Consider the following 22,641-nt stretch of genomic DNA (forward strand, 5'->3'; position numbering starts at 1 on the left):
AAGAGCAATGTTGAGTTTTAATGACACTCAAACTATCGGTCATGTTTTTCCTACCTCACTGTTGGACTATTGTAATGGCCTTTAAACAGATATAAATCACAAATCAATTAACAGACTCCATATTCTACAAAATGCAGCAGCAAGACTCCAAACAAAAACCAAGAAAGGCTTTGGTAAGTGCTATCAAAATAAATGTTACTTCTTCTTATAATTATTATTTTTAGTGTATAATTGCCTGAAAATAACAATTGTTGTGTTTTTGTAATCTAGTTGCCACAACAGCCCACAGACTTTCAAACTGCTTCAGTCGAGTGGCTTTTCATAAATTTACCTTGCAGTGGTGGAGGCATTGCTGGATGTACCCACCAGAGGGCGCCAGAAAAAAAAATAAATGTGATGTCTTATTGGCTGCACGAACATATGAATCCTTACTTCTTAATTTTAATTAAAAAAAAAAAAAAACTTTTGGCGAGTAGTGGCAAGTAATGGACTTCATCTGGATGTTATTACATGCATTTTCGCATAAACCTGCAGAATGCTGGAACCTGAATCTTGTCAGACGCAAAATAAAACTCACCAAAACCACTTTGGTCTGTCCTTCCACTGTCTGAACAGTTATCGAGTCTGGTTTGGTTGAAATAAAGTCTTAATTCACTGAGGTACATGTGAAAATATTCAGGTTACACACTGATTCCTCTCACTCTCCTTGCACACACCTCACACCTCTTCTGTCCGCCACCTGGTGTTTCTTCATCGTCCTGGGGCCACTGTAAATCACCTTGGCACCATTTTCCCTTCTGTCAACCAGCTTCTGTCGGTCTTGGAGGCTGTGCAATCTCCAACAGACAATTGAAATAAAAACACAAATTTATGATTCACTCAATAATCTCTCAGGTTCCATTTCGTTCTGTGAAAATTTTGCTCTAAAGTTTGGATTAAAATGAGGAATGTTAACATGTTATATATATGTTACATACATATTTACAACATCTATTGACTGAATATAAATAGTTAACAGTGATGCACATTAGAATTAATATTGGACATCATTAATGACTTGGTCAACATGGTCATATGAGGACATATAGGCATACAAGAGTTGATATGGCATACATTTATGTCACATTTATAAACTAATGTTCTTGATCGGTTGATGGTGGTTTGTGTCTAACCAGAAGGTAAAACAACAGATAAAATGTTACCCTCTAAATCAATTTGATTGACTGATTGATTGACTAATGTCTTGTTAGACAGCTGGATTTGCAAAATCAGTTCCGTTCAACATGGAAAATGTGAAACTAGAATTATTTTAAAGAACAAGAACAAGTACAACAAATTGACAACAAAAAAGATACAGAATATAATTAATAGATAAAATATACAAAATAATATCAAATAGAGAAGGCTGTGTCATTATATACAAAGAGTACAGAAATAAATATTGACCAAAAATACTTCTCTAAAAATTTGGCCATCGTCTCATGTATGGGTTGCCCATGATTGATGTCAACTTTATGTTATCGGAGCATAACTCAAGCAGCAACAACCTGTCCACGCCGTGCGCGCGCCCTCCTACGGTCCGCAGGCACCCTCGCGGAGTTACCACCCCTGTTGTCATGACGTGAGACAGCCGGAGGGGGCGGTAGACGCTGCTGCAGTGACAACCGCTCCGCTGCTAGCGTAACCAGTCGGGCTCAGAGAAAGAACTAGGAAACAGGGGCCGCACAATTAGGTTAACTACAGCAAGTTACGAACGAGGGGAGGCGACGAACAAGGAAAACAAAGCAGTTTTTGTTCCAAGGAGCACTTGAATTGCCTTTTGCTGTCTGGACAAATCGGTGGAAGCTAGTGAAAACGCCGTATATAAGGTAGTAAGTTGTATATTACTTGAATGTTCTGAATTAATATTTGCAGGCATTGTGGTGTGAGGCTACTTCAGCTAACAATGGTTGCATTAAAGTTAACGTTAGCTAGTAAACGAAGTAAATGTTATACATTTGCTAATGTTAGCTTGCTGGACAGCTCTCAGCTTGTCGAAACATCTTAGCTGAACGTAGCCTGCTGTTGACGATTTGCTAAAGTCAAGCATGGGCATGATAGCACTAACCCGAGTAGCCACTGCCAGGCCTGGCTAGCGTTATGCTAAGCTAGCTAGCGAGCTAATTGACGTTACCAACATTACTTGACAAAACTGGTTGGATCATACATTCAGTTACTTCATACACTCCTAGCTATTTGAAATTAAGCTAAAGCAGCTAGGTCAGGTTTGTAAGCATTAGGCCTGCCGAGGCCTTCTGTGTGTCGACAACACACACTTAGACAAGCAAGCAGTTTGCACTGTTGTTTGGTGGACAGTGATTGAAATATTACAGGCCACATTATCTTACAAACAGATGCGAAGTTAGCTGTCAGTAAAGGGTAAGGATAACTGTACCACGTCGCTTACTGCGGCTCTACGTTTAAGTCTTGCATTTGCTAGACACAGAATTACTCCGTGTGCAAGTATCCATTTTGTTAGCATTGCGCAAAGTTGGCAGGCTTCACACCATCACAAACCAGGCATGGATAACAGAGGGGCGGTGCTCACTGTCAGCTTCATGTTGGCCAGCTTACTGGGCCGCGGGTTTGCAACTTGTTTGAGTTGTGACGGGCTTTCCATGAGATCGTAAATGTCGCAGAAAAAGCTTTGGGATAGTGCGTGACACATGCAGACACAGTGGCCAGGTGACAGGGCTGGCATTAGCTAGCAGCTCGCAGTGGACACTAGCTTACTGTCAGATGATAGTAGAGCATCTGCTGCTGTCTGGGTTGAAGGGTGGGGGTGACGTTGACGTTTGAGCGGTCTTCAGACACTCTTTTGTTTGTTTTTTGGAGGGTAACTATACTTAATTCTCCACTGGGTGTTGTAATCGTGGATATTTAAAGTCTGCCGTGTCTAACATGACGGTAATTTCTTTTAAAAGGGTCAGCAGGGGTTGGGACTTGCTTTCCGCCTTTCACGCCATGTTCGGGCTGTTTGAGGGAAAAGTCAGCCCCACATCACCTCTGACGTTTGTTGGCCAAACATTAACGTTATTCCAGCACACACTACCTGCTCAGAAACAGTCATTGTCGGGTAGCGGTGACCGGCTGATTTTGCCATATGTGTTTCCTTCCTATTTGCGTCACTAACACTGAAGCGGTTCTGCTGCCTGCTGGCTACTTTAACGAGCATTAGCCTGTGCGAAAGACGGCTTTGGACATCTGGCAAAGTTGAGGTGTGTCTAGGTTAATAGACATGTAAGCAAGCACAACTTAAGTGTTTGGGTCACCAGTGAACCCTGAGACAAGTTTTAGATTTCGGCTCAGTCACACATGACACATCATATATGAATGGTGGACTCTCTGCACCTCCCCTCTTAGGTGCTGCTTGGTTTATATTCCTTGCTGCAGCGTTGCTTTCTAAATGTGGACTCCCTGCCAAGACATAAGAGGAAGAGTGTGACAGCTCGAGGGTTTGTGTTCAGAGTTTAGAGGGTTCCGGCAGAACAACAGGTTGGTGTCTGACTATTAGACCAGTGCCTTTTAGTGAGTGGCTAAATGACTAGTGTTGATGTTTTGTGGCAATTCTTGTTGTCGCATTGGACATGGAAGTCTCAAAGTAGAGCACGTTTAATGGAAACATTTATTTAGATAAAATGATCACAAGACTGGAATGATACTTTATTGATATGTTTTTCTGCCTAGGGCTCTTGGAATAGGTAATGTTGTATTCCTGCATGACCCACTCTGAGTAAAGAGGCACATCTAGGCTGCTTTGTTACTAATTATACTCTTATACACTTCCGTTCAAAAAACATTGGCTTTTGCCTCACAGTGTACGTAAGGTGGTTGGGTGCGTCAGGGAATTGTGTAGATAAGGGTCCTTGTTAAGTAACCCAGTTAAGTAAGCGTGGTAGTGAGATATGGTTGTCACATCTGTCAGTTGCATCGCCCGTGTCTTTGCTACGGTTTTTGTACCATTTTTTTAGTTTCATCTTGAGTTAAATAATTTTATATAGAAAGGATGTGTTTATCAACCCAAAACAGTTACCTGAGAATGCACTGTATGTTTAGTAATGTTACAGTGTGCTTACTTAATTTGTCAGTCATCGTTTATGGAGTGGACCATACAAAGGTCTGAGGCTATGTCATGGTAAAAGGAGACCTCTGTCATAGTAAACACAGCGTAGTTAATCATTTAATGAAGAAGATTCACAAAATTGTGTGACTGCTCAATGAACCATTAAAGGTCAGATGTTCACACGTTCCAAAAAAAAAAAAAAAGAATCTTTTCTCAGGCGCATTTGTATATTCAACATTTGGTATGAAACTTTATTAGCATTAACTACCAGCAGTGGGTTTTCATCAGGGCTTAACTCAAACTTTGCCATTAGGACCACCTGCCATTGTAGTTTGTTTTACAACAGGAGCTAATGGTGCATTTCACTGGCATATATGAGTGCACCTGTGTACAAACCAGAGCAACAATTAGACTAGGTCAGAATGATGCACTTAGATTGTGGAAACTAGACTTGGCCCATCAACAGTATCATACTTGAGGATAAGCTCCAACAGCACTACCTGCCTTTATCTCTCGGCTCGGTCTGTTGTTGTTTTTTCAGTTCTGATGGGATGGTTTTAACACAGAGACATAGCAGATTGAATACTCAGTCACTTGTTTAAACATCATCATATAATACAGGGCTTCAGACTAACTTTTCACACATGTAGCACTGGTGCCCCCTGCAGAAAATTTTAGGCATATCAGCACAAAATTTAGGAGTGCCACATATAAAGCATGGCTGTGTACTGTATTTCTTCTGCTTCTTCAGTGACTACACTGGTGCTTTTCTATAACAGCTTGCTAGTTTGGGCATGTCTGGAAAGAGTGGGACCCTATTATTTGTTGGTCATCTGTTCACATTTTATTTTGTACTATGGAACAACATTAATTTAGGTCTGTGTCCGCCACTTTGGTGCTTTTTACATGCTCTTAGTTTTCTTTTCAGCAGTCTGTCGATGTTTACAGGCTCTGATGCAGTTTTACATATAATTCCTCAGGTGGACAGTCCGCTCCCTGGTTGCTCGTGGTAACTCTCCGCCATGCCTTTCCCTTTTGGCAAGTCCCACAAGTCACCGGCGGACATCGTAAAGAACCTTAAGGACAGCATGACAGTGCTTGAGAAACATGATATTTCTGACAAAAAGGCTGAGAAGGTTGGTGAATTTCACTTAAATTTGCTTTTTCTCACTTTCACTTGTGGGATTCATAACCTCTGAAATGTTAATTGGAGCCATGACAGTAATTTTGTTACAGTAACCAGGTAGGATTTTGATGGGGTACAATGAGCTTTTTGAAGCTTGAAATGGTGTAATGTCTCCTTTTTGGTCTGTCTGTTGTAATGTGTATATATGATTCAGGCTACAGAGGAGGTGTCGAAAAGCCTGGTGGCGATGAAGGAAATCCTGTATGGAACTAATGAGAAAGAGCCCCAAACAGAAGCAGTGGCACAGCTAGCCCAGGAGCTCTACAACAGTGGTTTGCTCAGCACCCTGATAGCAGACCTGCAGCTTATTGACTTTGAGGTGAGACTTTGAGTCTTTAGTAGGACTGAGGCAGAAAAAAATGTTATGAATGAAAGTGAAAGAAGGGAAAATAAAAGGGCAAACATTTAACACTGTAAGTGACATTTATCTGAGGTATTTACACACAGGAATATTGTGTCTTACAAACTTGAGAATGGGATGCATGTCCCCCTGCCAAGGTTTGAAATTGGCTCCCTGGCAGGTAAAATTCAGGCCATCCACCACACACACAACAGGACACATCTAGTAAGGTTAGCATATGATTGGATAGAGCTACACATTTGAATGTTGCTTGCAACTGCAATATGAAAGCAATGGGAAAAAGGGATTGCTTTGTATTTTCTCTTTATTATCATATGTATTAGTCCATTAATAGATTCCTTATGATGCAGACTCTACTAAAACATAAGTCAATGAACAATCACCTGATCATCTTCCTCAGTACACATTTGTATTATACACAGTTGTTGTTGCCGCCCAACTGAGAGGAAAAAAGAGTGAGACAGCTTCTAGACAGAGTGGTGATCCTTGGCCACATTATCGTAGTTCAAAACTTCCTCTAAAATACCTCAATGTTTTTGTGTGTGGTAGGGTTTGCATCACAGCGAGAAAGTTCTGATTTCTGAATGGAAGACCAAAAAAATAAATAAACAAACTTGTCTGCCACAGTGTCAACCAAAAAAGTTAATTTGAGACCCTGTCCCCTGCAGTGGGTCAGACGGGTGCTGTGTGGCTGCTGCAGGCTTCCCTGACTCACCCCATCATATCATATCATATCATATCATATCATATCATATCATATCATATCATCCTCTTATACCCTCTTTCATCCTTCCTCCCTGTTCAAAAGAAAAAGCTGGTGAAGAGTTGTTGATCACAAGCATCCAACATATAAATATGACAAAGATTCAACATTTTAGACAGTTGCATGCACTTAAAATAATAAAATGAAAAGTAGGTTTCATTGCGACAGCATTAAAATGCAGTATGTTCTCAGAAATAATTATTGGGTTATTGTACAACTAGGGCTGGCCGATATGGCTGAAAACTCTATTGCGATATAAGTGTTTTATATTGGTCGATATCGATAATTATTGATATTTTTTATGACCTATTTAAAATAAGGACCAGGAGAAAAATACATTCAATTTAAACATTTTAAATTTAACCTTCCTCTGATTATAATCCCCTCAGCTATCAAGGCAGAAAGGAAAGGAAATGTCAACACAACCATGGAAAACACTCAAATAATAAATGTAAATAAAAGTGTCAAAATGTAAACAGAGAAACCTGAGAACTTGTTTTCTGCAGGTTTAGTGCAGGAAGTTCACAAGCTGATTCACCTTCTGGTGAATAAAATGTTTTCAGATATGTGCAGTGTTTTGGAAACATAGCAGAAACTGAGGTAGATTTGACATCTGTAACATACAAACAAACATGATAGACAGCACAGTAACACTGACTGAACTATAAAACCAGCCTAGACATATGAACATGCATGAATACACACACACACACACACACACACACACACACACACACACACACACACACACACACATATATACAGTCGTCCTCAAAATTATTCATACCCTTGCTAATTCTTGTGATTTTTTTTAATGTAGTGATGAAATGAATGCAATTTTTCAAGTTTGTGTACCAGTTATAAGTGACCAACAATTGAAAGAATGACAACAATACAAAATTCAAACAAATCTTTATTTCAGAGGTATTTTATTGATGGATTCCCAAAAAATGCCATGTTCAAATTTATTCATACCCTCATCCTTTGTCTTTCTTTAATAGTCAATCGCATAGCCTTTGTTCTTTATGACTGCTTCTAGACGATTCTTGTACGTGTCCACAAGCTTCCTGCATGTCTCCTGTGGGATGTTGGCCCACTCTTCCTTGGCGAAAGCCTCAAGCTGGGTCAGATTGGTCGGTTTCCTAGCCATCACTCTGGTCTTCAAGTGATGCCACAAGTTGTCAATGGGGTTCAGGTCAGGACTTTGACTTGGCCATTCTAGGACGTTGACATCATTGTCATTCCTTCACTACCTTGGCAGTGTGTTTAGGATCATTGTCTTGCTGGAACGTCCAGTTGTGGCCAAGCTGGAGTTTCTGAGCAGATTCCTTCACATTTTCATCAAGGATCCTGATGTAATCCTTTTTTATGGTTCCTTGGACCTTGACGAGATTCCCTGTGCCACTGGAGGAGAAACATCCCCATAGCATTATGTTCCCATCACCATACTTGACAGTGGGCACAGTGTTCTTCGGTCTGTAGGCTTCTCCTTTCTTTCTCCAGACATACTGAGTATCCATATGTCCAAATAACTCCAACTTTGTCTCGTCAGACCACAGGATGGTTGACCAAAAGCTGGGATCTTGCTTCAGATGACGTCTAGAAAAGGCCAGGCGAGCTTCCAGATGTTTCTTCCTGAGCAACGGCGTCTTCCAAGGTGTACGTCCATGGAAACCTCCTCTGTGCAAAACGCGCTCGATTGTGGACCGTGACACCTGTGTCCCTGCCTGGTCAAGCATTTCAATTAGGGCCTTGGTTGTGGTCTGTGGGTTGTTGTTGACCTCTCGGCAGATTTTCCTGGCAAGTTTAGAGGACACCTTAAGCTTTCTGCCACGCCCACTGAGGTTTTTAACAGTGTTGAACCTCTTGTGCTTGTTGATGATGCTCTGGACGGTTGACACAGGGACATCATACTGCTTGGAAATGGCCTTATAACCCTTTCCTTCACTGTAGGCACATACAAGACGGTGACATAGGTCCTCGCTGAGCTCCTTCTTCTTGACCATGATGACCAGAAATTGGGAATGACCTGAGCACTTTTCCCCTATTTATACTCTTCTGGAAGGATGGGTTTTTTTTGTTTTTAAATCAGTGTTTAACATTTGGTCAACAATGTTAAAGGGTTTTATTCCATTGTGACACCTTAAAGTAACTACTGGACAAAGATTACCACATTTGGTACATTTTTGTTGAAATATTGTCAGGGGTATGAATAATTTTGAACATGGCATTTTTTGGGAATCCATCAATAAAATACCCCTGAAATGAATATTTTCATAAATTTTATATTGTTGTCATTCGTTCAATTGTTGTTCACATATAACTGATACACAAACTTAAAAAAAATGTAATAGTTCGTCACTAAATTAAAAAATCACAAGAATTAGCAAGGGTATGAATAATTTTGAGGACGACTGCATATATATATATATATCAGCTAAAAGAAAAAGCATTTGTAAGAGATGTTTATAACCTGGCTTCTCCACAGTGCTCAGTGAAGCATTTCTTTAGCTATATGATATGCTGCTGCCTCCGTTATGTCTTCGTGCCTTTTAGATGATTTGTCATCAGGCACTGAAGCAGATACCTCTGCATGGTGGTCAGCTGCTTGTGCGGTGGTGCTGCGGTTGGCGGACGTTGGCAAATACGGCTACGCTCCAAAGAGTGAGCACGGCTAAGGTGGTTAAATAAGTTTGTGGTGTTACTGGTCTTGGTGGGGACGACAGTCTTGCATAAATTACAGACCACATTGGTCTGACTACAGTCCGACTTATAAAATCCAAAAAACTCCATACTGGCAAGCTGACTTTCCCTGTTTTATCGACAATGTCTTCGCTCGCTGCAGCGCTCACTTTCTACTTCTCATCTCACTCCTCGCGGAGCATCAAACACGAGACAACGAGATGGCGCAACCGAACTTGATACTGTTACATGATTGGCATGTTAGCGTGTGTCTCTCACTGATCAGCCATTACTCCCTACGTTGCTCGGTTACCTGAGAGCGAGTGCCTTTGTACATGCAACCAACCTCGCTTCGCAACTTCATGTTCCTTTCAACAAGGGAAAAAAAAGATCAAATGTTTTATCGAACGCATTTTATATTGATATTGATGACGCGTCTATCGCGAGACATATCGCTATCGTTTTATCGCCCAGCCCTATGAACAACACAAATGTGTTGTGTTTTACAAAAAGGCACTCTTCACTTTTAGTGGCAAATCCTTGCTTTCCACCCTGATCTGCTCCTGATTTCTTTTGCCAGTTTGGAAGTGTGTTTTAAAGCCTGTTTCTGCTTTATTTGGTACCACCAGGGTAAGAAAGATGTCGCTCAGATCTTCAACAACATCCTTAGGCGTCAGATTGGCACTCGGACACCCACGGTGGAGTACCTCTGCACCCAGCAAAATATCCTCTTCATGCTGCTTAAAGGGTAAGGAGACACACACACACACACACACACACACACACACACACACACGGGAGTAATCATGCTGCAGTTGTGGATGTTGATTTTTCTTTGTTTTTGAATATTCTTGAAACATATTATTATTATCATATTATTTAAATGACACAGCTTTGTAACTGTGTGTTTTAAAAAGTGATAATATTGTGTTATTAGTGCTAAATTCTGTATTTATTAGTAATAAATAACTTGGCTTCATTATTGACCTAATTAGCACAACTGGTGCATGCATGCATGCAGGCTTCTGTGTGATAATAAGTCCTTGTCCTGTGTTGCTGTTTTGTTCAGGTATGAGTCTCCAGAGATTGCTCTAAACTGTGGTATCATGTTGAGGGAGTGCATCAGACATGAACCACTGGCCAAAATCACTCTGTGGTCAGAGCAGTTTTATGACTTCTTCAGATATGTGGAGATGTCCACATTCGACATTGCCTCAGACGCGTTTGCCACTTTCAAAGTAAGTCAGTGCACTTGGTCAGCTTTTGGGGTTGAGCAAGTTTTCTTAGCAGTGCTCTGAAACATTTCTGACTCCCTTGCAACAGAATTCAAAAGCGTCATTTCAAAAGTAACTCACTGACTTGGTGTAAGTGATAAGCAGAGATGCTCTTTACAGTGTCATGACAACATGTCATCTCAACTTCAGCATCCCCATTTCCTACTTCCTGCTGCTGTGTTGATGGCGGTTGGTTTACATTATATAATGTGAAACATTGTAACTAATTAGACAGCTTTAACAGGAAATTTGTTGATGTGTTGGCACATGCTGCTGCTGATTATAAAGACACATTGATGGGAACAGACTTAGGCTGAATCCCCTTTCACCCCTTGGCCCTCCCCCTTGGCCCTACCCCTCCGTTTTGCGCGTTCACGTGGAGGGGTAGGGGTGTCCCAATTCCCATTATGACGGAGGGGTAGGGGGAAGTGGTAGGGCTATGTACCCCTCCAAATGGAGATTTTTCCGAGGCACACTCCAAACGGAGGGGTACGACAGATTTCTCAGAATGCCTTGCAAGACCGGTATTTTCTCCATAAATACCGTTTTAAAATGTACGAAAACCACTTTATTGTCTATTTTAACGTTGTTTCAATGTGTAGTGGTCATTTTCCTTGTAAAAAAAACCCTGAAAAAAATCGATAGTAGTCGAGGCTTCAGTTGCGTGGTTACCGTTGCCAGGCTGAATGACACTAGCGGTGCTCTGTGGGCAGCCCTGATGATAATCTACAGTGATAATGTTATCAATAATTACTTTGGCAACCTCGCTGCTGGTATTCAGTTACATTGATAGCGTTATGGGATACAACATGCAGGAATGTCATACACAAATCGAATGTGACGGTAGCATTAGCTTGTCGCATCTGCCTACGTAAGAGGCAGCGGCGACTACTGATGACGTACGCGATTGTCGAAGGGGTGTCCCAATTCGGAGAGGTTGACTTTCGGCCCTACCGCTTGGCACTCCGTTTCAAGGGGCAAGAGACAAGGGGTAGGGCTAAGGGGTAGGGGTAGAAAAGAGAAATGGGATTCACCCTTAGAGACTGAGGATTTAGAGCCAACGGTAGCATTTACGTTGGGTAAGATGGGCTAAATGTGATTTAGAGACTTGAACACACCACTTGAGTGATCATGAATCTGCCCATAATTTTCCAAGCAGAAAGTCATTGTGGCTGTTGGGAAACTGTGCCAAAATGTCCTTCATGTTTATATTGAAACACGAGTAAATCATTTGCCATTTCAACAAACTTGAACACCACTGCTTAATGAATACTACAGGTCAGATTTTAGTCCTGGTGAGATTTCTTTAATGGCATAGCATTTTTTTTATTTAGTCCAAAAAAAGGATTTGTTTACTGACTTAATTGTAAGGGATTATGTCCAGCAATATCACTAAGCACACTTTAACCTGAAACGTTTTTTCTGTTGAATTTTAGGTTGGGTTTGTTCAGTTTTTTGACCAAATTGCAGTACATATCTGTGCATTGTTTCTGTAAGAGCTTTGTTTTTTTTTTGCCTGCATTATCCAAAGAGGAGACCAATGGGACTACTCATAACCAGTAAGTCTGAATTTGTCTCTCATAGTCTGCATTGTTTATTCCCAGGACCTCCTCACAAGACACAAGCTACTGAGTGCCGAGTTTCTGGAGCAACATTATGACAGAGTAAGTCCACACTGAAGTGAAACCTGGTGCTTAAAACGATAGAAAGGCTTTAAAGTGATATGTGCTTAAAGTAATGAATGATTCTTTGTTCCGTTCATTGGTTGTGATGAGCTGGGAATTTAATTTAGTGAAATTCAACACATTTGAAAAGTTTTGGTGAACTTCAGTGTTTTCTTTTGTAAATTTAGACTGGCGGTCTGGGTGTTTGGCACGCTGGTAGTGTCTTTCCTAATAGCATCAAACCAGCAATTTAGGGCATCATTTGCAGGCTGTGAACACAACGTAGCTGTCAGTATGTGATTAGAAATCTCTCATTTTCCTGTCATTGTGTTTTCATACAAGATACAAATGCAGTTGTGAAAACCACTACTTGACACACTCGCTCAATCCCGACCCCTTCTCATTTTCCTGTCTTCTCCCCCTCTCTCTAGTTCTTTAGTGAATATGAGAAGTTACTCCACTCAGAAAACTACGTGACTAAAAGGCAGTCCCTCAAGGTAAGCACCCTGGGTTGTGTCAGTAAGCAGGTGTGGCGCAACCCAATTCAGAGAGCTATTTAAAGACGGGGTCTCATCAGAGTGTTGAGTTTCTCTAAACCATTCCATCCCCTTCACCTAGTCAGGAGCGCCGTCTACTGGTGGGAGCGCTGTATGTGTTAGAAATATCTTCTGAAGCTGCCTTTCATTGACAGTGTTTTATTGACTTGCCTGATGGGTTTTATCTATATTAAATACCTACTTTCACCTAAATGTTATTATTGTGCATTTTGTTGCTCTCAAGCCAGTCTAATCCAAACACAAACAAATCCCCCACTGACAAATTACTACATGAGATTGAAACCTGCTGCCTCTCTCAAGTTGTTTAGCAAGGTTATCATTGATTTCTGATGCTGTTTAATGTTCAACACTTGTAATGATTGTACCTAAAGGAGTAAGACAGGCCTATATTTTAGATTATGATGCAGATTTTTCAAAGTAATCATATCTGAAGCAGTCGACCCATCAATTTGATGAATCTGCAATCTTCTGTAGATGTGAAAACATTCAAATGAGTCTTTCTTTCTGTTTCTCACTCTGAAATGATCCAGTTGCTGGGGGAGTTGCTTCTTGACCGGCACAATTTCACCATAATGACAAAATACATCAGTAAGCCAGAGAATCTCAAACTAATGATGAACTTGCTACGGGACAAGAGCCGCAACATCCAGTTTGAGGCTTTCCACGTTTTTAAGGTAAAAATTCACGCATGTGGTCAGGAATAAACGTAGCATTGAATATCTGTATACATTAACATCTTTGTCATTTTCCCTGCATCTTCAGGTGTTTGTGGCCAACCCCAACAAGACGCAGCCCATCCTGGACATCCTGCTGAAGAACCAGACCAAACTCATCGAGTTTCTCAGCAAGTTCCAGAACGACAGAACAGAAGACGAACAGTTCAACGACGAAAAGACTTACCTGGTCAAACAGATCAGAGACCTCAAGAGGCCTGCCCCCCAGGAGGCCTGAGGAAGGGCGCAGAGGTCGGGGGAGGAGCCACCAGGACCATGTCTGGACACCACCCAGACAACTTCTGCTTAACGGACCCATCAGCAGCTGCTGTTCTGGTTTCTGAACAAAAATTGAGGAAACAAATGAAAAACCAACGTACCCATATCAGCTCATCAGGAAGTTGCCAGCTCCTCTGCTCCTCAGTGAACATTTGATTCTTTTTTTTTTCTTTTTTCCAGTCTTTTTCCTTCAAAAGAAATAAGAGAAAATAATAGATGCTGCTGCTTTCTTGCACATTGAGACATGTAAGGTATATTATGACACAACAGTCCATCAAACCTAGTGACAGAAAATGTCTGTGCATTCAAAGTAAGGCAGACTTCCTGACACACACACACACACACACACACACACACACACACACACACACAAAGGAACAAAAGTAGACACGTTTACACACGTTATGTATTAAATAAAAAACATGTGCACACACACACACCACACACACACACACACACACACACACACACACACAAAGGAACAAAAGTAGACACGTTTACACACGTTATGTATTAAATAAAAAACATGTGCACACACACACACCACACACACACACACACACACACACTGCAAGAATATCAGCTAAAACCTTGTGATGGAAATGGTACGAGCAAGTTGAACATTGGTATGTTTGTTGCATGCCTCGAAATGTGACAGATTCCATGGCTGCATCCAGCGTCGGCGCTGTGACGGCCCGCCCAGCCTGGCTCCCATGTTCAGTGCCACAGACTCAGAAATGCACGCACATCACAGCAACTGCTACAGTTCGTATCTATGCCTTCATCCGACAAAGCGACAGTGGTTCATTCTAGCGACCCGTGGGGACGAGCTCTCAGATGCCATCACACAGAACCATTTACCTCCCGTGTGCTTTGTTTCGACACAGCACTTGAAGCACATGAGGAAAGGAGGGAGGGATGTAAGGTATGAATTTGGTGAAGCCCAAGAGTTGGGTCTCTTTATTGTTTTCTGGGACAGGGTGAACATGTACATATGCCTTTTTTTTTTTTTTTTTGCTTTGTAGATTTTTGTTTAACCTTGACATATGAATATATATTATATATATATTACCTTAAACATCACGTTTTTGGTTAATTGTAATCAAATTACTTTCTAAACCGTAAAAGAAACAGGCTAAGTGACATTGTTTTTGCATTTCATTTTACTGCTGAAATGGTTGCTGGTGGGTTTCTTTGTACATAACTTAAAGGGCCAGCTCACGTTTAACTAACCTATAGGATATTAACAATTTGTACAGCAGAGGAATGTCATGGTATTAGCTCTGGATCTGTTAATCCTCTTTTTATTCTCATCTACATTTTGAGCATCTCTCAGACTGCTAAAAACCTGCAGGGCTGTGAGCAGCGCAGGAGGGGAGGGAGGGGATTTGAAGAGCATTAACTGAAACATTAAAGCCTGTGTGTTTGTGCACTTTGTGAGGTGCTGAGTGATCAACATCACCTAACTGGAGTCGAGGATAGCAGGGATTTCCCCCCTCCTCAATTTCATTAACCTGTTTTTTTCCCCCCACATTCTGACCACTCTGCCAGTGGCAAGGGAGTGCTGTGTGGCCTCACAGTGAGCGTGCTTCAGGGGGGAGCTCATCAGGACTTTTGCAGCTCAGCGCATCATTCTTGCTTTGCCCCTCCTTCTCATGTTTGAGCCTTTCCTTTCTGAGGGTTTATAATTCCAGTACAATTATGAGTGTAAAGCATTGTGGGTAGCAGAGTACAATGGGCATTTTGGATCGTCATGGCACTCATTTACAGTGAACCACACAGGCCATATAGCGAGGCAAAGACCCGACCAGGCAGATAAGAGGCCATCTCAGTGCAGACGACAGCACGACTCAGATAGCCTGCAGTTCCTCCATACGCATCGACCGTGCATGTTCCTCCACTGGCTGTGCATGATGCTATACTAAAGATGTTGTACTGGAATTGTTTCTTTTTTCCAAGTATTTAACAACATTGCAATGTCAAATTGAACTCTTGGCTGTATGCTGACTTTGACTCCAGTTTCAGCATAGAGTGTGTGGGTGCTTTCAGAAGTGTCAAAGGCCTGGGCCCTACAATCGAAATAAAGGAAAAAAAACAAAAAAAACAACAACATTTGGAATAAAATAAAGCTGTGGTCGTTTTTAACAACTCGCCTGTCAAATGTGTGTTAACGCTGGCATGTGGAACCTTTTTTCCCCGGTCGTGGAAGATTTAGTCTATCATACATGAAAGAGTCTATATTATACAGGTCATTAAAAGTACTCAAGTACTTAAAGCTGTACTTCATTATATTCACCGCTGCTGTGTCCTACTTCAGTTTACATGAGTTTATCATTACAAAGGAAAGAAAATGTCCCCAAAATGTTGTCAAGACACATGAAGAAAACTACGTGGAGTAAGTTCTTTATTAAGGTAGAATAATAATAATGGTTTTTAATTAGATATTCTGGTATATGCGGGATTTAACGATACATGTAACAGCAGCAGAGAGCTGACACTAAAGTGTGTTTTGTGATACACAAAGCAGCGGACTGCTGCTTTAAAGGCAGATATTTAAAAAAAAAAAAAAAAAAAGCAGCACACTTCCGGTATATAAGGACAAAAACAGACAGCGAAGCAGCCCACCGGAGAGAAGCGGACGGGCCGTCGACGAGGTGAGGGACTAGTTTCAGAGAAGTGTTCCGCCATCGTTAACGCAGAGGAGTGAAGACACCTGCAGACACACCGAGACATGGTGAAGATCAGCTTCCAGTCCGTCGCGGGACAGAAAGTGGAGAAGGACAATGATGGCGACAAGACCGAAATCCTCATCCCTCATCCGATGGTGAGGAACGCGTCGCGTATTGTTATGCCTCTGATTAATAATGCTTGTCATTGTCGTCCTAACGTGGACTTCCATGCTGTGTCCAGGCTGTGCTGCCTGGCCGGTCTGCAGGGCAGCCTGCACCTGCACAGCCACGACCAGCAGAGGATTTGTGACAGCATCTAACGCCATTTGGCTGGAAACGAAACGTCCTCTGCACCAATGCGCTTATTGCAGGCTTGATGCAAGTTATTCTAATGTGCAAATGCATGCTCTTTATTCAAGTCTGTGTAGAGGATTACAAAGCAAAGCGCTATTTAACAGTGCAAAGGCTGTGTGTTGGGTTTTGCTGTGTAAGTGGCGTGGCCTCTGACCAGTTTTTCCTCCAGTGCAGGCTTAAATAAACAGCTCCCCAGCCTAAAATGCAAGAAACACATGAGCTTTGGCTGACAAAATGGCAGTAAGGCTGCTGCAGCTTGCAGTGCATGCAAGATTATTTTTCACAGCCAGGCAGAGCAGCGGAGTCCTCAACTTTGCTGTAGCAGCATCCCGGCACCTCCTCAACCCTTATCAAAGATACATGACCCTGAAGATGAAGAGCCATAATGGAATATAGATAGGACATCAGGCATGCATATAAAGTAAATACTGCAAAAGTACAGAGCTGGAGTGGCTGTGTGATTCTGAGATCTGCTCACCCAAATGTACTGAGCAGGAGACAGACAGGCCTCATGGTGTGCCGCTCTCAGCTGGTGTGAAAGAGCCTCTATCTCTCTCAGCGGGGTGGGAGAACACAAAGTTACACAGAAGTGTGTGTTCACACATACACAGTTGTCGCCTTGTCCTTATGCACCCTCTCTTTCCAAATGCTCCAACAAAGAACAGTAAACTGAACTGAACGTCCTCACGTCACAATCAAAGGCTTAAAGCTGCGTGTCCTCTCCTTTTTAAAACGATGGGCCGTGCTCACGCAGGACTGTCATCATCATTCTTTGAAGTTCAGCCGTTGCACCCGTGCACACAATCTTTCTTTTCCTTCACAGCTCCAGCTAAGAATAGCAGCCATTGTTTCTTTATACAGGCACTTTTTCAGACGATGATTTTACCTGCCACGGCTGCCCGGCGCCACGGCCACAGTCATCCTTTTTGTAAATGGAAGCACACGGTGAGCAGCTACTATGTGTGTGTAGTGCCACCCTGCCAACACAGGTTGGGCGCGTGGCGCTGGCAGATGGGCCGAGAGACTGGAGGCGTCTGAGAAGATTACTCACCATCTCAATCCGCCATCCCTTCCTCTGGCCGTGCTCGGCGACTGCTTGACTCCTGCTTGAAATGCAGCGTTTCCGTTTGTGTGAGCTCCTATTTTAGCAGTTAGTTAATTTGGGTCATTTTCGGCTGCTTGTCACAGTGAGGATGACTGAGCTGAAAGCTGGATTGAAGCTGCTGGAAGTGCGTTTATGAAGAATTAATGTGAAGGTTTTGTGTGTGTTTTCCAGGATGAGGACGAGCTGGTCCTGCCGCTGCGGCCCAAAAAGTCTCCCCTCAATGGCCTGTGCTGCCTGACATTTGGCCTGGTCGTCTTCATGGCCGGTCTGGTCCTGGCCTCCATCTATGTCTACCGCTACTACTTCATACCTCATGTAAGACCTGATTGTACTCTTGTGTGCTGGATGTGTCCCATATTGGTCCTTGCATTAAATTATGCTGATGTGTGCGTGTGTGCAGATCCCAGAGGAGAACCTGTTCCACTGCAGGGTGCTGTATGAAGACTCTGTGTATGCCCCGCTGCGTGGGCGTCAGGAGCTGGAGGAAAATGTCGGCATCTACTTGGCCGACAACTACGAGAAGATCACTGTGCCCGTGCCTCACTTCGGAGGCAGTGACCCCGCTGATATAATCCATGACTTCCACAGAGTGAGGACAAACACACACATTTGACATAGAGAACACACACAGGAAAAGAAAAGAAGACAAGATGACCGTCTGCAGCCATACTGACGGCTCTTTGAGGCACTGCTTTGAGCTTAATGCCAACATCTGTGCTTATTTTCTCGCAACGACAATATTTACTGTGTTTCCATGCAAACATGAACTAATTAGCACAAGGTTGGACAAATTGGACAACAGCTTGATTTGATGTTGGCGCTAGGTGAAATTATTCAAATTTTACTACAAGACGCTGCCAACAGATACCAAATATTGAAATATTTGCAAAAAAAGCCCCTAAACGCTGGTCCTGAGAGCTTCTCTTTAATAAACAGCCTTGTTTTCCAGGGACTGACCGCATACCATGATATTGCCCTGGACAAGTGCTACGTTATTGAGCTCAACACCACCATCGTGATGCCCCCACGCAACCTCTGGGAGCTTCTAATCAACGTGAAGGTAACTACACAAGTTAATGTCTTCACAAGCACCGTCTTCCCTTAAATTCTTAGAAAGCAGAGGCTTTACTTTTAGCCTGTTCTCTAATGCTATGAACAGGTCAAGATATTCACATTTGACTTTACCAATGCACGGCTAAATTTAATGAAACGCTTGGTCGCTCACAGACCAATACACTCACACAGCTGATTGAGTCTGCTTTTGGACTCTTCAGTCTGTTGGAAAACAAGCCCCAGTGAGCTCATTGTTTTTGTACCTCTGTGTCTTGCAGAAGGGAACATACTTGCCTCAGACCTACATCATCCATGAAGAGATGGTGGTGACCGGCAAAGTGCACAACATGCGTCAGCTGGGACCCTTCATCTACCGCCTGTGCAATGGAAAGGACACGTATCGCCTGAACCGCCGCGTCACTCACAGACGTAAGTTGGGCTTAAAGCAGGGATCAGTGGGAATATTAAAAAGCTCATTAGACAGGTGGTAGATGTCGATACAGTCTGTGTTTTTGTTCAGTGGGTGCAAGGGGCCTTATTTGAAACTGCTGTGATGAGTTCTGGGCTTCGAACAAAGTCACATCACTGATCCCTGATCTGTGCGTCTCGCCCTGTTTCCCTCTCAGGCATCAACAAGCGCGAGACCAAGGACTGCCACCACATCCGTCACTTTGAGAACACATTCGTGGTGGAGACGGTTATCTGCGACGAAGCATAAACACGGCGGTCACGCGCTCCATCCAGCCCACCCAAATGCACATCTCCAGTCACTACCCCAGCCACTGTAGCATCCCCCTGTGGGTCTCATCACATCTGAGTTGCACTTTACTTGTGAATTTGGTTCCAAGTCCTTTGTAAAAGGCGTCTTTTTTTTTTTTTTTTTTTGATTACCAATATGTGGTGCAATACAAAGCTGTTGGTGCTATCACAGGATTTTCCTTGTAGCAAAGTCTGTTTGACCATAATGAATTCTAATTTCCAGACCTCTCCTCTTCCTCTGGGGATTTGTATGATGGTTACTGTCGCTGGGGGAGATGACTGTCTCCATGTGTTGTCAAGGTGACTGTACCTTTGTCCCCCTGCCCTGGAGGTTACTTTGTGTCTCTTACTTCTACCTACAGTCATCTTTGCAAAGCATGAAGCCTTGCTTTCCTGAGCAAACATTGGCCATAGATTTCAATTATTATCTTCTTTTCTCATGTTCTGTGTAATGTAAACACGTAACTGTTGAGAGCTAGTTGCTTGCTTGTATATATAACCTCTTGCCTGCCTATTGCTTCCTTGCTCCCCGTTCCGCTTTCAGGTTTCTTCTTCAAAAGCATCGTCACACAGTAGAAGTTAGAGAAGTTGCATTGGGCATTAGACTGCATTTGCTTTTTTTTTTTTTTGGGGGGGGGGGGGGGGGTGATACTTCATCATAATTGAGACTGGTGGCCATATTTATTTTTGATCCTCTCATTCGTCTGCAGCTTTTCTCTTTTATTGTCGGGATTTGTTTGCACTCTCCTCATCAATGCCTTTGTGAATCCTTTTGAAATGATGTCTTTGTTTCCGCTTGCATGTGTTAAGAGAAAAGCAGCACTGTTAGAATGTTTTGTAAAACGACGTTTAAAGCCTTAGTCCAGAGTCAGAGACTGGACTAAAGTCAATACTACTGAGAGGGAGCCTATTATATGGTATGTTAGTTAAACAAACTCAACTTTGATCTGTATATTTTGTCTGCAGATGAAACCTGTCCGTGAATAAAGTAGTGAAAATGACGAGCTATCTGTTAATGCTTTATTGATTATAGACCCCCGAACCTTCAGCCAAACGACCCAATTTTTGGGTTGCCCCTCTGTTCATCCATCCCATTCTTGTGAACATGATATCTCAGGAATGCCCTGAGGGGAATTTCATCAAATTTGGCACAAATATTCACTTAGTTTTTGGTGGTCAAATGTCAAAGGTCATTGTGACCTCGCAAAATGTGTTTTGGCCGAAAATCAAGAATTCAAACAGTAATTCTGACAAAATTCCACACAAATGTCCCATAGGGTCAAGTGGTGAAGTGATGAAGTGATGACATTTTATATCCAAAAGGTCAAAGGTCAGCGTCACTGTGACATCATAATCTGCAAAAATACTTTTCTTGCCATTATAACTTGGTGATGTTTTAGATTTTGCAGCTTCTTTGCTGCGGCATCCATATTTGAAAGACTGTAGTCCACCACAAGCTCATTGGTTCAGCTGATATTATATTATCATATTATACTATTATTATTGTACTTTGTACTTTCTTATTGCTGCTACATGTTGCCAACAACTGGACATTGTATTGTCAGCAAACATCAGTTAATCAGTAGTTTTAAGTCACATTAGTGAGTTTAATATGATGAATATCTGGAGTATGTTTCACAAATCAATTTGAGAAAACATAAGCATTAAAGTATCCAAATTTTACAAACATATATATATATAATACATATTATGAAGCTTTTTTCTGGAGCTTTCGACTGCACCACAGAGTCTTTGTCAGTGAATGGATGAAACTTTGTTACTAATGATAACAGGAGGTTGATGGAGGGGTGTGTCGGATGTGAATGCTTCTTTGATCTTCAAACTCATGGTTGATGTTCTGACCCCGGTTGATATCACAGACATTTCCAGTCTGTCCGTTGTTGGACCACTACAACAAATTATTTAAGCATGTGTGAAACATTTAGCTGAATTTTCACAGCTTGTCCTCATATTCAGCCAACACTCCCTCTGATTCCTCTATTCATTTATTCACTGGCTCCTTCTGGTCTAGATTATGGCTTTTATTATTGTTGTGCTGTGAAAGAAATGGTTTTCTGCTGCATATAGTACTGCATCAAGTCGTTAATTCTAACTTGTTTCCAATGTCATCATCCTTGTTAAGCTCTTGCATCACTCCCATCTGCTACAGACGCCACAAGAAGTGATACTATTGAGATAATTATTTTCTGGATTTCCACTATTGATATGTACAGGGTTGGACATTAAACAGATAACAAAAATGCATGTCGTGTTCCATCAGTGGCCTCGTTTGACAGTGTAGTGTGTAATATTATATTAACAAAAATCCAGTCAGTGTAGACCACTGCCAGTTCCCACTGGCTAATTACGTTTGCAGCTATCGCTTCTGGATCATTTCAAATCTGTAGATGACTTCATCTAGATCCCCACAGTCTGCTACAGGCTTATGCTGATACCCTTCCATCTGGAGGGTAGAGCTGCTGGCTCTGTGACTAAGACACTAAAGAAGACAAAAACCTGCGTCACACCAAAGGGTTCGTAACATACAGAATGCATATGAGTCAAACAGTGTTACTACATAAAAGAATCAAAAGATGTACTAAGAAAAGGATAACGCCACAACCCTGATTTTTACGAAGTTGGGACGATGTGTAAAATATGAATAAAAACAGTGCAATCATCTGCAAAGTGTTCCTGAGCTCATGTAGTAATATCCTTTATCCAATCATGTGTTCACAAAGTGGTGAACCTCGCTCCATCCTTACTCCAACCTATGAATATCCGATCATGAACCTATCACCTGTTACCAATGAACCTGTTTAGCCATCGGATGTTCCAAACAGCTGTTTTTGGAGCATTCCACAACTTTTGTCCTGTTTTTAGTCTTCAGGCTTCAGAGTTTAGTTCTGATGACTGAAGGAGAACACAGTTTACTTGCCACTTTCAATGAATAATTAGACATTTGGAGAAATTATTTTCTTTTCTTGCAGAGAGCAGGATGAGAAAATTGATGCCACTCTTGTATTTATCACGTTGTGGGGACGTTGTTTATGCAGTCACATTGTGGGGACTCATCTGCGTTATGGGGACAAAATGCAGGTCCCCTTAATGTAAATCATT

General features: G+C 42.1%; 2 protein-coding genes across 3 annotated transcripts; both read left to right on the top strand.

Moving 5' to 3' along the window:
- The first annotated feature begins 1,635 nt into the window (after window positions 1–1,635).
- On the top strand, window positions 1,636–13,964 carry cab39 (calcium binding protein 39). Of its 2 annotated transcripts, XM_070970822.1 has the most exons (10): window positions 1,656–1,868; window positions 3,403–3,534; window positions 5,083–5,238; window positions 5,443–5,607; window positions 9,724–9,842; window positions 10,164–10,332; window positions 11,973–12,032; window positions 12,464–12,529; window positions 13,120–13,263; window positions 13,352–13,964. In XM_070970822.1, the coding sequence occupies exons 3-10, from the start codon at window positions 5,125–5,127 to the stop codon at window positions 13,538–13,540; spliced, it is 1,026 nt and encodes a 341-aa protein (XP_070826923.1). In that variant the 5' UTR covers window positions 1,656–1,868; window positions 3,403–3,534; window positions 5,083–5,124; the 3' UTR covers window positions 13,541–13,964. The 2 variants fall into 2 exon arrangements, with proteins under 2 accessions (XP_070826922.1, XP_070826923.1); XM_070970821.1 differs by lacking the exon at window positions 3,403–3,534 and having other exon boundaries at window positions 1,636–1,868.
- A 2,196-nt stretch (window positions 13,965–16,160) lies between these two features.
- itm2ca (integral membrane protein 2Ca) lies at window positions 16,161–20,525 on the top strand. Its single transcript, XM_070971080.1, has 6 exons — window positions 16,161–16,405; window positions 17,881–18,024; window positions 18,110–18,298; window positions 18,659–18,769; window positions 19,041–19,191; window positions 19,389–20,525. The coding sequence occupies exons 1-6, from the start codon at window positions 16,313–16,315 to the stop codon at window positions 19,478–19,480; spliced, it is 780 nt and encodes a 259-aa protein (XP_070827181.1). The 5' UTR covers window positions 16,161–16,312; the 3' UTR covers window positions 19,481–20,525.
- The last annotated feature ends 2,116 nt before the right edge of the window (window positions 20,526–22,641 follow it).

This window comes from Chaetodon trifascialis, chromosome 9 (genome assembly GCF_039877785.1).
Source record: "Chaetodon trifascialis isolate fChaTrf1 chromosome 9, fChaTrf1.hap1, whole genome shotgun sequence".
NCBI classification, from domain to species: Eukaryota; Metazoa; Chordata; class Actinopteri; order Chaetodontiformes; family Chaetodontidae; genus Chaetodon; species Chaetodon trifascialis.